Genomic DNA, 18235 nt, shown 5'->3' with positions numbered 1-18235 from the left:
CCCACTCATGCAGGCACGCACACACGCACGCACGCACACACACACACACACACACGTCACGACACCGTCGAGACACACACACACACACACACGCACGCACGCACACACACACACGGTCACACACACACACACACACGCACACATACACAAGCACGGTACTGGCCGCACGCATGCAAAGCATGCCCACACACAGCCGTGGTCATAACTTGAACCAGGTCAGAGCCTATAAAACAAAAAAATCAGTTTTGCATATATTTCTCGGCATGCATTCTCTGTTTGTTGTTTTCTGATAAAAGGATTGCGTATCCGGGTATATAGAGGGAGTGGCATGTTATTTTTTTCCCCCCAGTTAAACGTCAGAGAAAGCAATCCGGCCGCCTGAACGAAATCAGTTAGCCGGCCTACTTCTTCTTGCTCGTACGCCGCACCCAATCACACACACACACACACACACACACACACACGCGCGCCTGCATGACTGCGTGTCAGTGTGTGTGTTTCGTAGGACAAGACTGAAGAAGGGCCATATCAGGTGCTGCTTTGACATACAACGTGCGCCACGCACAAGGCAGAAGTCGCAGCACAGGCTTCACTGACTGACGTCTCACCCAGTCACATTATTCTGACACCGGACCAACCAGTCCTAGCATTAACCCAACCCCATAATGCCAGACGCCAGGCGGAGCAGCCACTAGCGATTGCCAATTTTAAAGTCTTAGGTATGACCCGGCCGGAAACGTAATGTGCGCTATATTGATGTGATTGATTGTTGCAAAATGTTGATTCAAATTAAAGATGATTTCAGCCTGTTGTAACAAACTAACACTCTACTCTGACAAAAAAAATCATTGTGTTCAAAATAGATCGAGACAGCAGCAACTAGCTAGCTGCATGCGCTGAGTGTCACGGCTGAGACGGAGAAGTGTTACACAGTGTACCCCCCCCCCCCCCCCCCCAATTCAAGACTTCCCCTGTATAAGACCTTGCTTTTTCATATACCTTATTCATGACCTGTGAAAAGGGTATACTTTTTTGTGCCAGTCGAAGGGTTACCCTTTCTAGAATGAGGCAGCTCGTTTCCGGAAATGCGGCGCTTTGTTGGAAATCAAATGAGGTTTCGGGAAATCCCGATTATTCCAACTCTGCCCCGGATTCTTACTTTGCGCCCAACAACTGCACCAAGAGTGCTGTCCCTTAGGAATTTCCCGTCGTCAGCAATTATGACGAAGTTGGTTGACCACACGAGTTGTAATTGGTGTCTGGAATGTTCTGCCTCTTCTCTTCGCACAGCATGCTATGATGAAACACACTTGTAATTTCAGTCCGTAGTTTATATGGATCCTCTCAGTCGATGAATCTCATTTGTGGTGAACCGGAGTGGCTCAGGAAAAGATCGCGAAAACAATAATTTGTGCACATCACTTTGTCGTCTCTGTCATTTGTAGGTCTACTACACATGCACAAGAAATCGATCAGTTATTGTATTTACCCCCAATGAGGAATGTGCGGAATAGGAACCCTCAGCTATCAGAAGTTACACGCTTGTACGTGCTGTATTTGGACTTGTTCGACGCGCCCCACCGCTTTTTCAAACATTCATTAACGGGGTGAAATGTTGCACCTGTTGAGTGATACCAATAATTTAGCTTTTGGCACATTCATCACAATTTAAAGAGGTGTTCGATCGTGTGCAACCAGACAGCATGATAGATAATACTTATAATCTGGAGGAATATGTCAAAGAGGTAAGTTGAGAACATGCTGTGTGCGCGTGTGCATGGTGTGTGTTTAATACACCTGTACTGCTGTAGTCTGATTACTTCTACCCATTTGTCCTAAGTATTTGTGTTTGCCTAGTTAAGAAACATCGCAATAAGTAGCCTAACCTTTGACACGGACAATATGGAATTATAGTTATAACTTTTGGATAAATAACCACACAGATCGATGTCAGATCAACTTGTACCTGATGATTATCAGAGACGATATCCATGTCATACCCTAGTACGTGTCACTGCAGTGGCATGTAAAAGACCTCAGTCATTCTGCTAGAAGTGGGGTCGGCTGAGAAGGCCTAATCACAAACAAACCTGGGTAGCATACATGACTCTATTGGTGGGGCCTATATATCTTTCCGATGTGTGGATTTGAAGAGATCTTAATTTTCAAAAGATGGTCCTGTACGTGTGGTTTTAGAGCTCATGGTAGTAATTCTCTTTTGACATATGTGAACATGGCACACCTGCACAGAAAATTGGTTGTTTGTCGCACATACGCTTAGATATGAACCAGGAAATGTAATAATGAAGGTAAATACACTTTTCTGCAGGTGTTGGAGGAAGAACGCGATCGTTCCGATTGCATCTGTAATGATGTGGATGCTTTACTGGTGGATGATGGGGGTGAAACAAACGTACGTCACACCATAGTCGGCTATCCCACAACTCCTCTCTACAAGTGCCTATCAGCCATGCTTCAAATATGGATGGAAACAAAGTAGGTTGTTCTGAAAATAAATGACTGGCTGTAGGTACAATGAAATACAATACAACAAAATACTATTGTCTCAAAATGAGAAATTACATTTGTACAGGGTGGGTGCATGCTGCTGTCTGCTGATGATGAATGGATCTATAACTTAATTGCTGGTTCACATTATAATTAAGTAACCATCTTGTTATTGTCGTAGCCGGTGATTCATGCCATTTTTTTATTTGTAGAACTTATTTTGATAATAAGTACATCTGCAATTGTTTTATGTTTTTATAGTGAATGTATCTAAAATTATGATCAAATTTTTAGCAATATAATTATGACGCTGACAGCATAAAAATATGAAGTTAGTGCAAACAGCTGGTTGGATGAAGTTGGCAATTTAACGATTCTTGATATAAACAAAAGTTGCATGAGTTCAGAGTTAAACAAATGTTCAGATCAGATTATTCTCTGAATAACGTTCCAAGTCAGGTATAATGGCATACTTTTTAGTTTTTATATTATCAGAACAAAATATCTTTGTTTCATATTACAGAATAACATGCCTTTGACATCAGATCAGATACAGAGCCGATATTTATTTCAGATTATAAGATGATTTAACTGTGTTTCATATTAAATTTTCCTTGTTCCTTATTTCAGACACTGTCCAGCGCTGGACCTACCAAGGTTTGACTTGCTAGATGAGAAAAAATATGCAGAATACAGGTGCGGTATTATTAAGATACAGTACATGGTTGATCTCAAAAAGTCAGGTGGAAAATCTGTGATATGAATTCATGATTTTCTCTGTGTCTGTATGTGTGTGTGTAAGCGCGCATGTGTGTGTGGCCTCAAGATTTACAATAATTCTCTGCGCCATTTTTCTTCAGATTATGTAATTTATATCCATCCTCTGCTCGTGAGCTTATGATTGAGCTAGTAATCATGACATTCTTTCTTTTTTTTTCTCACAAAAGATGCAGTTTCTTAGCTTTGTCTATTTTGCTGGTGGTCTAATATTTAGCAATGTTTCTCTTTATTTTGTCCAGAACCTCAGTGATTGCATCTGTCACCCCCCTCCTGACAGGGCTCACATCACTGTGGCATGACTGGACAAGGGAAGAAATCAAGTACAGGATACGAGAAGTCTTGATGGCGAGTTGTCTCATCTTGGTATAGGAATGGGAGTGATTTGTAAACACTTAAGTGGTATTTGAATCTTCATGGTCTCATTTGCATCAATTTTACATATGTTAGTACAAAGCTGTGGGTAATGTGCGTATTTGGGCACTGTTCAGAACAAGACTGAAATAACAACAAACTGAAGAGAGAACTACAATCATGCAAGTAAAAACTTGACAACAAGAATAGTACAGGCAGAATGTCGCTGTGCTGTACTGGTTGATTAGGTCTGTTACGGTTAATTGTTAGCAAGTAATTGGGTAAATCAGAGTTAGTGAGAGCAGATGCGTAGGTGGCCATGTATTAGTGTGAATACTCATAAATTTATACAAGCTTTCATGTGTGTGTGTTTGACTCAGATTGTTCCTACTTCATGTGTTTATTATTGTTTGTTTTCACTCCATAACATGCATCATTTGTGTTCAGCTGCTTGGCAAACGAGGCATCATGGATTTGCTGGGACTTCGGAAAACGGTGGGTAGTGCCGAATTGTTCCCGACCTCACGAAAAAAACTGATGGACTCCTTTAAACTAAAGCACAGGTTTGTCATTTGTTTTCGTACCTTTATCATTTCACCCTGTGATTTTTTGAATGATTTGGTATTTTGTAAAATGTATTTGTTTTTTACTTCTGTTCTTTTTTGTTGGTGGTAATTACTGTAGATGGGTATTAATTATCAGCAGGTGTTACGCTAATACTGACAACAGTTCAGTGTGTTTTAGGCAGAGTGGTTCCTTTAACTCTTTTTCCTTTTCCTTTTCCTTTTCATTACTTTATTGTCCCATCGCTGGGAAATTCGGGTCACTTCCTCCCATTGGAAAGCTAGCAGCAACAGTCGCACTATACCCAGGTGTATGCGTGTTTAGATTTAATTAGCCACTTGCATTTATGGCAGAATGACCGAGGTCTTTTACATATCACAGTGGTGACACAGGGGTGGAACAAGGATACCGTCTCTGAGTCTGCACATAAAGTTGACCTGTGCCCGTCCCGGCCCGGATTCGAACCTGCGACCTTGGGATCCCAAGTCCAATATTGCTCTTCCTACTGAGCTACCAGACCCCCGTCTTTTTTTAGATGATTACCAGATTTTCCGGTAGCAAAATGCATCACTCAGCTCCGAAAACCGGAATTTGTTTTTCATATTAAAAGAATATAATTATGAATGGAATCATCCCTGTGTTTGTTACAGTCCAAATTCCGAGCTATGGGTTGGAGCCAGGGCCTTGGCCAAGCACTACCACCGGGACCAATCCACATCTTGGTGGGGTAACTGCACTGGATGTAAGTATGTCTGCTTCAGGTTATGGAAAGTATTGCAGCCAGCCCTATCATATCATCATATCATATCATTAACATTATTAATATTATCCCGATGATGGAAAATTCAGGTCGCTTCCTCCCAGTAGAAAGCTATAGCAACAACACGAGGTGTGTGAGTGTTTCAGTGTAATCAGCCACCTGCACTTATGGCAGAATGACCGAGGTCGTTTAGTGCTACGGAGGTGACGCATGGGTGGGACATGGATATCGTCTCTGAGTCTGCAAATAAAGTTGACCCGTGTCTGTCCCGGCCGGGATTCGAACCCGAGACCTTAAATCACAAGTCCAGTGCTCTACCAACTGAGCTACCCGGCCCACCTGATTTCTTTCCAGTCCCAATTGTCCCTGTGATTTTCAAACACTTCTCATGTATGTATTAGCACATCGTTTTGGTTGGCAGCAATGGGTCAGATTTCTGGTGTCCAGCCTTTTGTGTACTTTATATTCATGTGTACAAAGTAGGTGCCTAAAAAGCCTTTACTGAACATGTAAGTTGCTATAGATAAAGCTAGGGCATGAAATGAGTGATATGAGTAAGATACTAGCTCAGTTCATCATTGCTTTGCAATTAAGAACCGACTGAGTTCATGATGAAAATTAGCGCAAAAGTATTACAGTGAAAACTGTCAAATACGGTCACTGGACTTAGCGGACACTCGCAGAATACGGACAGTCAGTCTCGGCACGGACTGCTTTACACTGTAAAACACCTGTACGTTACGGCCACCTCGGCATTACGGACGCGGACACGTATTTTGGGTCCATAATAAGTCCTGCTATATACGGACATCCACAGCAAGCTGGGAAGTTCGATCGACGAAGAAGACGATAAATCGATCAGTTGATATTATTTTATATACCTTTTCGGTATCTGAGCAGCTCTCGCGAGACACGCTATTTGTTATGCTTTGAACATCGCGAGAACTTCGAACCTTGGCTTGTGCAGCTCGCACGAGATCGCTGTACCGCATGCTTTGCTATGCTCTGAAGTTTGCGAGAGATTACGAGAGCTTGGAATACCGATAGAGTCTTTTTAAGTCGACTCATTTGATTGGCTGCTAGAGTTCCAAGGCAGCCAATCCAACGCGTGGAACGTGTTCGGCGGAACGGAAGTGAAAGTGTATGAGTGAATGTATCTTCTCTTCGAAAGAGTGATTCGTGTTTAACAAGATGGCAGCAAGAAATTCAAATTCAAGAAAAGGAAGAAATGCGCTGACTTTAGAACAAAGGATAAATGTTGTCAAACAACTGGAAAGTGGGAAATCACGCCGAACGATTGCACAAGAGCTTGGGTGTGGGAGAACGCAGATTTCGAAAATCAGCGTCGATCGGGAAAAAATAATGAAGTTGTGGGAATCGGGAGACGGACGTGCTGACCAGAAATGGGTTTCGAAGAAGACAACCAAATACGAAGAGCTAAATGACGCCGTGTTCGAGTGGTTTTCAACCAAACGTGCGAATCACATTGCCATCAATGGTCCACTCAGACAACGCTGGACAAATTCTTTCAAAAGCTGATGAGTGCAGAATGAAGTGAATGTGAATGTGTTGTATGAATGAGATCCAGTAACTTTTTAACAATTTAAATTTATACAGTTGATATGATAAAAAGCTTTTAAACTTGTTTTACAACAGTCAATATAAATGTTTCTCTATTTATATAATCTAAACAGCTTCTGTTTTTCTTATAAATGTACATGTACATGTGCAGTACTCTCTCTCTCTCAACTTGACTTTGTCGCGTTTACTTGCACCTGTCTAATAAGGACACCTGCAGAATAAGGACACTTTTGTCTGGTCCCAAGGGTGTCCTTATTTGACAGGTTTTACTGTACAGTGATTTGTTGGGAATTTCAGCAGTGAAATCTGCAGACATACTTTCATACACAAATAAATAAATATATGTTGAATTTGTAAAGGATAATATAACTTGAACATTACAGATTGTACAACTCTATATTTTATTCATATAACAACCCCCCCCCCCCCCCCCGCCTTCCAATTACATTCCCACAATGTAAAGCCCCTTTTTAAGTTTCCAGAAAATCTTACACAATAAGATAGAGGCCTTGAAAGGGAGGTCAACTTACAGAGATTATAGAAAGAAAGTCTGAAAAAGCAAGGTAATAAAAGACCTCCAAAATCTGAGAAAATCATGTCTTAAAATGGAGATAAGTTTCCAGAGGTTACGAACAGAACATCTAGAAAAGCAAGGTCTTAAAAAGGGGGAAGTCTAAGTAGAATGGGTGGTCTTAAAAGGGGGGGGGGGGGGGGCTCCAGTGTGCATACATATAGCTGCAGACACACAAAAAGTTGTCTTAATTCCCGTGTGCAGGCACTGTTATGTAAGGATGTAACCGAGTGCCGAAACACTACGATCACCTCGGAAGGCAAAGTGCGATCAAACAGGATTGAAAATGTTAGGGCCAATTTCTTAGCCCTATAAAAACTGTTATGCAAACCCGAAGGTTTCCATGAACATACAGACAATCGGAAACCACCAGACCCCATCACAAACAGAATTCCACAATCCACCGGTGTTGACTTAAAGGCCAACAACTCGGGTGCAGAGTCTGCTGTGAAAAGAGCGGTAGCCTCCCCTGTCACAATTAAATGATTGTAAATGTCACACTTCATGTTGACTGCAGCTGGTGCATTGGAAGGTTTGTCTTGCTTGTTTAGACTGCTTCTAAAACTGTTCATATGGTTTTGTTGCTAAATTGAACTGTTGTTTTTTGTTTTTGTTTGACAGCGGAGACAGACAAGAACCAGCATGCCTTGGGGAAAGTGACGGCTATTCTGGACAATGCTACTTGGATCAATATCCACTGGCTTCCGGTAATTTTCTATGAATAATTTGTGACTGCTTTTGAAGGATGGAATCTGTACAAGGGGCTTTAATAATGAGGATGTCAGTTGTTTGGGACTTAAAGGTTTTCCCTTGGTAATAGTTCTGTCGGAAGTAGGGTATTTATTTTCTTTTGAACTTTACCTTTGGAGGGATCCAGAAAGAAGAAAAAAAAAGGGTTAGAATATATATAGCAGAAATGTGAAGAAAGCTCTCTCTCTCTCTCTCTCTCTCTCTCTCTCTCTCTCTCTCTCTCTCTCTCTCTCTTTCTCTCTCTCTCTCTCTCTCTCTCTCTCTCTCTCTCTCTCTCTCTCTCTCTCTCTCTCTCTCTCTCTCTCTCTCTCTCTCTCTCTCTCTCTCTCTCTCTCTCTCTCTCTCTCTCTCTCTCTCTCTCTCTCTCTCTCTCTCTCTCTCTCTCTCTCTCTCTCAATTTTTCCGATCTCCCAGGTCAACTTATGTGCTCGTGCCCTATCGCCTTTCGTGTTTACACGCAAGCACAAAACCAAGTGCGCCTTGAAAAGATCCTGTAATCCATGTCAGAGTTCGATGGAATATAGAAACACGAAAATACCCATCATGCTTACCTGAAATTCAGCGTATGCTGCCTGAATGGCGGGGTAAAAACGGTCATGCATGTAAAAACCCATTCATGCAAAAACATGAGTGAACGTGGGAGTTTCAGCCCATGAATGAATGAAGAAGAAGAAGATATCCCCAGACGTTTTTTTCATTTTTTCGATAAAATTGACGTCATATCCGGCTTTTTGTGAAAGTTGAGGCCGCACTGTCACGCCCTCGATTTTCTGTCAAATAGATTGAAATTTTGGTCAAGCAATCTGCGACAAAGGCCGGACTTTGATATTGCATTTTATTTTGGAGGCTTAAAAATTAATTAATGAGTTTGGTCATTAAAAATTGTAATTAAAATAATTTTTTTATAAAACGATCCAAAAATAATTTCATCTTATTCTTCATCATTTTCTGATTCCAAAAACATATAAATATGTTATATTCGGATTAAAAACAAGCTCTGAAAATTAAAAATATGAAAAAGCCTGTAAACTATCAAACATTATGCAACAACAACAAAAAAGCAACAACCAAAAATTATGATTAAAATTAGATTTCTGAAATCGGTTTAAAAACAATTTCGTCATATTCTTTGTCGGTTCCGGATTCAAAAAACATCAAGATATGTTATGTTTGGATTAAAAACAAGCTCAGAAAGTTAAAAAGAATAGAGATCCAGAAATCCGTGCTATCCTGCTCAGCGCAACCACAACTGCGCTATACTGGATTGTCAATTTCACTGCCTTTTCCACGAGCGGGTGACTGACAATGCCATAGGGTCTTGGTGAAAAAATGCAGTGCATTCAGTTTCTTTCTGCGAGTTTGACAGCTTGACTAAATGTAGTAATTTCATCTCACGCGACTTGTTCTTTCTTCTTTTTCAGCATGACATATACATTGTAGAAGCCAGGCAGGAAAATGGTGAGTTGCATTTGTTATTCAGCATGTGGTTCATGTCAGAAAAAAATATAAGAAGTGCAAGTGAATGCAGGAAAGAAAACCTGGCCTGAGACTAAAGGCTGATCGTAACACTATAGCAAATTCAGTAATGAGAAATTTTGTGAATGGATAAAACAAATGAATTAACTGATGAATGGACAGGAAAATGAATGCATCTATCAGGAGAGGAAAGCAGATCAACAAACAAAGACTGAAATTAGCCCTTTTAGGACACCCCAAAATCTGAGAAAATCAGGTCTTAAAAAGGAGGGAGTCTTAAGATGGAGGTAAATGTACAGATGTTATGAACAGAAAGTCTGAAAAAACAAGGTCTTAAAAGGGAGGGAATCTTAAGATGGAGGTAAAGGTACAAATGTTATGAACAGAAAGTCTGAAAAAAACAAGGTCTTAAAAAGGAGGGAGTCTTAAGATGGAGGTAAATGTACAGATGTTATGAACAGAAAGTCTGAAAAAACAAGGTCTTAAAAAGGAGGGAATCTTAAGATGGAGGTAAAGGTACAGATGTTATGAACAGAAAGTCTGAAAAAACAAGGTCTTAAAAAGGAGGGAGTCTTAAGATGGAGGTAAATGTACAGATGTTATGAACAGAAAGTCTGAAAAAACAAGGTCTTAAAAACGAGGGAGTCTTAAGATGGAGGTAAATGTACAGATGTTATGAACAGAAAGTCTGAAAAAACAAGTTCTTAAAAAGGAGGGAGTCTTAAGATGGAGGTAAATGTACAGATGTTATGAACAGAAAGTCTGAAAAACAAGGTCTTAAAAAGGAGGGAGTCTTAAGATGGAGGTAAAGGTACAAATGTTATGAACAGAAAGTCTGAAAAAAACAAGGTCTTAAAAAGGAGGGAGTCTTAAGATGGAGGTAAAGGTACAAATGTTATGAACAGAAAGTCTGAAAAAAACAAGGTCTTAAAAAGGAGGGAGTCTTAAGATGGAGGTAAATGTACAGATGTTATGAACAGAAAGTCTGAAAAAACAAGGTCTTAAAAAGGAGGGAATCTTAAGATGGAGGTAAAGGCACAAATGTTATGAACAGAAAGTCTGAAAAAACAAGGTCTTAAAAAGGAGGGAGTCTTAAGATGGAGGTAAATGTACAGATGTTATGAACAGAAAGTCTGAAAAAACAAGGTCTTAAAAAGGAGGGAGTCTTAAGATGGAGGTAAATGTACAGATGTTATGAACAGAAAGTCTGAAAAAACAAGGTCTTAAAAGGGAGGGGAGGGGGGTTGTCTTAAAAGGGGGGTTCCACTGTATCAGCAGACATTCATGTAGACAGCAGAGGAAGACGAGGAAAACAAGGAAAACCGTGTGCCTTAATTTAAAGGCTGACATAGTCCTATTTAATTAGTTTAATTACTTCCAGGGCTTTTCCCATCGTTGCGGGTATGTATAAATCAAGCTTCCTGCAAAGTTTTAGGTTTGAAGTCCTTACCAATTATGAGAAATAATTAATTCTTTATTGCATTGTTTTGCAACAGTTCTCCAGGACTTGGGCTATTTTTAGACCGTTGACGTCACGAAGTGACGTTTCGTAAACCAAAGATGGTGTTTGAGACTGTTCTGTTTACATTCGACACTATCAACACCACTTTGCAATACTGAAATAATTTTTTCTGTGTTCGAAAGCTACAGCCAATTGTTATTATATCCCCTTAGGTACAGTTTTATAACACTTTTGGCACATGTAAACAATATGAATTAATTAATGAACGCTACGAATATGTCAGCCTTTAAGCTCACTACATGTATATACCAACCTGTTGAAGTTTAAGTCTGCTTCATCTCCATTTACATTGAAACCGAAAAACCATCTGCTTGCTTGCAGGATACGGTGCCCGGTGGTCAGCAGATGGGTCCTTGTTCCGAGGATTTCTGGAGCCGCAGATGGAAGGGGGCCATGATGCAGGGTGGCGTCATTAGCACATGCACTGAAGATGGCTGCCACTTCTTGTTTGTTTGGTGTTGTTGTTTTTGTATGATTATTACAATGATGTTAAAGATGATGTTTTTGATGACCTTTTTAATTGTGCAATTTTTATAAACATTTTAAGTGGGACCCCCCATGGGTTAGGGGGAAGAATTTACCCGATGCTCCCCAGCATGTCGTAAGATGCGACTAACGGATTCTGTTTCTCTTTCTACCCTTGTTAAGTGTTTCTTGTATAGAATATAGTCAATTTTTTTAAAGATTTTAGTCAAGCAGTATGTAAGAAATGTTAAGTACTTTGTACTGGAAACTTGCATTCTCCCTGTAAGGTACTACGCTGCAAGCCCCTGGAGCAAATTTTTGATCAGTGCTTTTGTGAACAAGAAACAATTGACAAGTGGCTCTATCCCATCTCCCCCCTTTCCCCGTCGTGATATAACCTTCGTGGTTGAAAACGACGTTAAACACCAAATAAAAAAATTTAAAAAATAAAAATTTTAAGTGGTTTTTTTTTAAATGAAAAAACCCCGAAAGAAAACTGAAACTGCCCAATCAGCCTAAAGGGGGAACCTGTTGTGGGCTGGGCTTTAACAGAAAATAAGTCAAACTGTGTCTGGAATTTTCTGCGGTAGAGGGCGATGAAAATGTGGTCATGGGTACGTGTTGCAATGCCAGAAATCCAGCTATTTGACAAGCATTGCGCCAGCAGGACTAAACTTCTAATGGAAGACAAAAAAACTCTGAAATAAGGAGAGGTCTTGTTAAGCGCAGGGGGCTTCGAGTCCAAACATTTTCAGGCCAAAGGTTCGTATTCATGTATCAGTTTTTTTGTATAATTGTACGTGTTGCATATCAATTTTTGGCCATGGTGTGCATAACTCAGCTGTCATCGGAAACATGTTTACTATACCATCTGTTGTTTTGCGGCAAACGGTTGCGATACATCCGTCGCGATATAACCTTCGTGGTTGAAAACAACGTTAAACACCAAATAAAGAAAAAGTTGCGATACATGTACTTTTTCTTCTCTTGTACTTGCCTGACATAATGAATAAACATGCTGCGTTTTAACTCACCATATCTACATTGGCGTCCATTTGACCCTCTTTGGGTGTGTTTTTATGATAACAAAAAATATGGAATGTGCGTGTGTGTGTGTGTGTGTGTGTGTGTGTGTGTGTATGTGTTGACAGATGTGAAACGTTCTGACAAGCACTCATTTTATCCTTAATCTGTGATGCACCATTTCCGATTACATTCTCCTGATTACTGGAATTGTCAAATGTTAAAGATTGCCTTCAATATATTGTTGTATCAACTCATGCGTTTGTCGTAAGAGGCGACTGACGGATTCTGTTTCTCCTTTTACCCTTGTTAAGGGTTTCTTGTATAGAATATAGTCAATGTTTGTAAAGATTTTAGTCAAGCAGTATGTAAGAAATGTTAAGTCCTTTGTACTGGAAACTTGCATTCTCCCAGTAAGGTCATATATTGTATTACGTTGCAAGCCCCTGGAGCAATTTTTTGATTGGTGCTTTTGTGAACAAGAAACAATTAACAAGTGGCTCTATATCCCATCTTCCCCCCCTTTCCCCGTCGCGATATAACCTTGAACGGTTGAAATTGACGTTAAACACCAAATAAAGAAAGAAAGAAACTCATGCGTTTATTGTAGTGATTTCCTCAACCATACATCCCTATGTTAATGAAAACAGTTAGCAAGTTTTTTTTTATGTCAGATCCAATTTGTAGTGAGTAATATGTTTTCCCACCTTTCCTTTTTTATATCGGCCAGCTGCCATGTTTTTATTGTGTAAATAATGCACTTCGATCTGTGAATCATGTGATAATGAATGCAATAAACCGCATAAGTATGTCAAGAAGAAGTGGATCGCTTGATTGTTTGTGTGTACAAAATTGCTGTCCAGTGCTTTCTGTAACAGTTAAAGTCAGTGCAATTCTGTTTTGATGAAATTCTGTTAAAACTAACCATTTTGTGTGTGTTGTATTGTGTTAACACAAAAATTCACAGGCAAGCATATACATACACACACACACACACACACACACGCAAACACACACATGCTTGCGCATACGCACACAGCCTGTTCAAACCTGCACGCACATGAACAAATGAAGAGTCAAGTGTATCTGCGTTTTGCGCACCTTCATTTAATACGCAGTCATTCATTTATATGCTAAAAACAAAACATATTTCCCACTGGAAAGAAGGTGTGGGAAAGGATAATGAAAAAGAGCAGTAAATGGTGCAGATATCATTATGCAGGTAGATAAATAACATGCAAATTGAATTAAATGTGCAAATACGCAAAGAGGGTGTACATAAACTTGGAATGCTTTTTATAAACAAGTAGATATAAATATATATATATGGAGCAACGTTTACCACAATGACTCGAAAGAAAAAAAGTGGAAATGTAATCGCTTAAATTTAACACGTCCTTGTCGGAACAATGAAGTTGTATCGCCACCGTCTGAAAAAGAACAACTTGACAGAAAACAAAATCCATCAAACTGTGCAATATGTATTTTACAGAAAAGATCAAACATGGAATGTCAGTGTGTGTTAGCGGATTTGAGTTAAAGTGCCTGACTTATTATCTGATATTGGCAAGATCTAGATGTTGCACTTTTAAGGACGTGTACGGGATCGAACGTGTACGGGTAACGTCATCAAATCTAGTTTTTACGTCACGCGTTTGCCCAGATCTGCAGTCTTGGTGGGAGCAAAACAACGCATGCTTTTGGAGCATTTGAGAAAAATGTGTCACGGTTGACGCAATATACACGTACACGTCTTTGCTACACGTTCGATCATCTAGAACACTGTAATATCTATTGTACCCATAATTTAGATATAGAAGAGAAGAAGAATTGATTTCCATGTGTTGATTATTCTTAGCTTAAGTTCCCTTCTTTTTATTACGTTAATTGACGTAATGAGTAACATTTAACTTCTGCGTTGTTAACTACGAGAAGTGGGGTTTTCACACTGTGTCTAAACTAGTTATTGAAAGTTTGATAGAGTAAATCGGTAGCATTGGGTTTGAATACAGTACATTAATCAAACTCGGCCAAAAACATATTGCATCAATGATACAAATGTTTAATACGAACAGTTTATCACATCGCTAGGTAAAGTTCCTTTTAAAGGTATAGAAAGTTTGATTAAAATAATAAATCTTGTTCGTCCACTTTTCAGACTGGTAGGTCGAAATTCTGGTGAATGTTTCGTTTTGTTTATAATGAATCGTTTCATATAATTGCTTTTTTAAAATTTTTATCTTTGACCAAGTTAACGAATATATGATTTTTTAAGTTGAGTACCAAAGTGTTGCCACATGTTTTTGGACAAGTCTATGTGCGTTCAAGCACGTTTCCATGCCTTTGACTTTCTGACATTAATAAACTTATGATTATTTTATACAAAGGAGGGTCAGTGACAGTAGGGAAGACATATGAGCAAAATCTATGATTTCAGACGTGAGCAGGAATTAGTTTTGTTTGGTTGTTTGTTGAATTTGTAAAAACAGGGTTGACAGTGTAGTGGTACCCGCGATGTGAGGCCCTTCCAAAAAGGGGACACCTCACAATTAACGCGTTCTGTAGTCCTGCTGTCTACTGTCTTTACCAAACGAAACCCGTTTTAAAAGGCCACCTGCCATGTAGGGACATATTCGACGGGTCTCAAAGGTGTCTTTTTATTGCAGGTAACACTAGTTTTTTCCTTCTCGAGAAGGTCGCTCTGCCTTAAGGAACTAATATAACATTACCTTTTCAATAATGTGCACCCACCCCCACCTCTCCACCACTCCCATATCCGTCTTTACTAAGTTAACTGGCATTTTAAAGGATGTTTTTTTCCTGCCTGTAGGCTATATTGAAATATGTTTAAAGTAACTGTAAACTGATACACAGTGAGCTGTGTTAAACCAAGCCGAAAACGAAACCATGCCACCAACACCCTTGTCAATAAGATCATTGTTGTTCCAGAAAAAACGCACGTTCGATTAGTGCATTACAATGATTCATACTTAGATTTTTAAAACAATTTCGCGCATGAAATTGAAGGGGAAAACACTTGGGAAGAACTAAGACGCAAAAACTCGAAAGGAGTGAATATAAAAACATACATGTAAGTAAAAACGATACCAGTTATCATTTACATTGTGACGAAGAAAGCAGATGTAGCATCCAGTTCTGTACAATAATTTATAACATACACTGTGGTCGATTAATTAACAAGAGTGTTGACACATGGAGGGAAGACAAATAAGTTATGTACAACATCCGAATAAATATCCTCGATGTGAAAGAGCATTAGAGAAAAAAGCTTCAAGCCGGCGTACATCGTTCAGTAACACAATAGATTTTTTTATGTTGCAGATACCTTCGTTTCTTTCTTCAAAACCATCGTTTATATCACCACAAATCCAGGATTTTAGATCGGATTCGAACATCCTTCCCGCCACATTTGGACGCTACAACTTGTAGCCTTCTGACTACAAGACATCTACAGCTTGGTTGTTTTCTACGCAACATGGGATTTTTTTTTTTTTGCTGAATTGATTTTGCGATTGACACCCGTGTCAATCGGCGAAATTAGTTCAGCAACAAATTCCAATTCTTCGGGAACGAAGGCATGTTTTATTAACTTGGAAGGTTTTTTTTAGTGCGCACATTTAACATTCTTCCATCGGCGGGAAACACAGATTTACCGTATCACCAATCACCAATGCCCTGTACAATGAGGTCGTCCACATCCAAAACATTCACATTTACTGTAGCGTCAGTAAAAACAAAACTGATAATCCAAATCCAAGGCCTTAGTCCTCGTGTTCAACCCTAACTCTGCATACTGCAAGGTAAACGTGAAAGAGAAAATGTAAGTTGTACGCCCTCACGGCAAAGCCATTAGGGGCATGTTACACGGGAAAACCCGGCTATGTATGAAGAAAAAAAAGAAGAAAAAAAAGAAGTTTTTTTCAAGGTAAACGTCTAAACGTGAGCATATATATCTATATACAAGATATATCGTCTTCCTCGTGTACACGATCATGTAAACCACCGTTGACCAGCCCAGGCATTTTACATTATATAAAAGCATAATTTCACTTGGACAAATAACAGACATCAAAAGCCTGGTTGCTTCCTTGTACAGATTCGATCTTTTTGCTCTGAATTAATTTTACAGATTGACGCAGGTTTCAGTCATTGAAAAAAAAAACCCACCTTTGCACAGAACGCAGCCAGGCTGTTGAGTTTTGGTATTTGTTCGAGTGGACGAATGCCTAATGCCATGTTAAACGATTGGACGAATCTATGGTGATTCCCATCATGGTTAACACGCGAAGTAGGGTATCTCACTGATATACATGTCATTCTCACAGCCCAAACTGATCCAAAAATGGGACGAAAATTACGGCTTCTGTGAGTGAACGGTCTATTATGTCATGATAAGTTCTGCACATACAAAAAGCAAGACGATCGCTCTCACGCAGTAATAAATCCAGTTTCAAAACACAAAATATCACCAGAAGGTGACGCCGCAAAAGAAGGCACAGAAATATGTTCACTTTATTTTTTTATTTTTTGGGAATAAAAGTCAAACAAAATGAATTATGTTCCTATTTTGGAGAAAAAACAATCAATCAAATCTGTTTTGAAGAATGTTTCACCAAGCAATCGGCTTGTGTCCTTGCCGTTTGATTTATAGAACCCATCTGTCTTTTGCTAGACCTTGGACAGATATATGTATGCGCACGAGCTCGTATATGTTTGCGCGGCGTCTGGAGGAAGAATCCTTCTAAGTACATTAGCGTGTGTGCCATTACAAACTGTGAGATACCATGCTTATTGGAAAAAAAGACCAAGTAGTACCCACAAAATCAAGTTAACATAATTATTCTTAAAACAAAAACACTCAACAACAACAGAAAACATGATCTCATCCTTACAAAACTAAGCACAAGCCAATATGTTGTCCCATATAAAGATGTGCAGACGTGTACATGTAAAAAACCCAAAAAAACAAACAAACCACACAGATGATTGTGTCTAGCCACGCGTATGACGAAGTGACCCTAAATGACAAAATCGTACAAATAAGCCTGATGGAGACAATGCTTTCAGTAAGTGCAAATGTGAAGGCAGAAAAGTCACTTCCCGTCCTTCTCTTCTTCTCGTCCGGTTTTCCCGTCTACACAATTAATACAGTCCTTGTGTTGACCATCTTGTAAATCCCCATTGAATGTATCAAGACTTTCACATGTTGAACATCTGTTAAATCCCCATAGATATGTCAAGACTGTTACATGTTGACCTTTTAGTAAATCTCCATAGAATATATCGACGTTTACATGTTGGCCATGTTTTAAATCACCATAATTTATGTGTTCAGAATTTTTACATTTTGACTTTCTAATAAATCCCAATAGAATGTATCAAGACTTTTACATGTTGACCATCTTTTAAATCACCATAGAATGTATTAAGAATTTTACATCTTGACCTTCTAGTAAATTCCCATAGACTGTGAGGTTTAAATGTTGGCCATTGTTTGAATAACCATAAATGCGTTAAGACTTTTACATGTTGACCTTGTAGTGAATCCCCATAGAATGGATGAAGACTTTTACATGTTGGCCATTTTTTAAATCCCCGTAGAATGTATCTAGACTTTTACATTTTGAATCCCCACATGTTTACAATCTTTTAAATCACCATAGAATGTATCAAAACTTTAACATTTTGACCATCTTTTAAATCATTATAGAATGCATCAAGACCTTTAGAAGGTGACCATCTTTTAAATCACCATAGAATGCATCAAGACTTGTACATGTTGGCCATTTGTCAAATCACCATAGATGTGTTAAGACTTTAAAATGTTGACCTTCTAGTAAATCCCCGTAGAATGCATCAAGAC

At 39.2% G+C, this 18235-nt stretch overlaps 1 protein-coding gene across 1 annotated transcript; it reads left to right on the top strand.

Annotated features, from left to right (window-relative positions):
- The first annotated feature begins 1165 nt into the window (after nucleotides 1–1165).
- On the top strand, nucleotides 1166–13080 carry LOC138959411 (uncharacterized). The gene is made up of 9 exons (XM_070330894.1): nucleotides 1166–1745; nucleotides 2330–2496; nucleotides 3139–3204; nucleotides 3528–3633; nucleotides 4087–4202; nucleotides 4854–4945; nucleotides 7737–7822; nucleotides 9287–9323; nucleotides 11185–13080. The coding sequence occupies exons 1-9, from the start codon at nucleotides 1704–1706 to the stop codon at nucleotides 11277–11279; spliced, it is 807 nt and encodes a 268-aa protein (XP_070186995.1). The 5' UTR covers nucleotides 1166–1703; the 3' UTR covers nucleotides 11280–13080.
- Nucleotides 13081–18235: the final 5155 nt, after the last annotated feature.

This window comes from Littorina saxatilis, linkage group LG2 (assembly GCF_037325665.1).
Source record: "Littorina saxatilis isolate snail1 linkage group LG2, US_GU_Lsax_2.0, whole genome shotgun sequence".
NCBI classification, from domain to species: Eukaryota; Metazoa; Mollusca; class Gastropoda; order Littorinimorpha; family Littorinidae; genus Littorina; species Littorina saxatilis.
The sequence above is the reverse complement of the archived record's forward strand: the minus strand, read 5'-3'. Positions and strand labels throughout refer to the sequence as shown.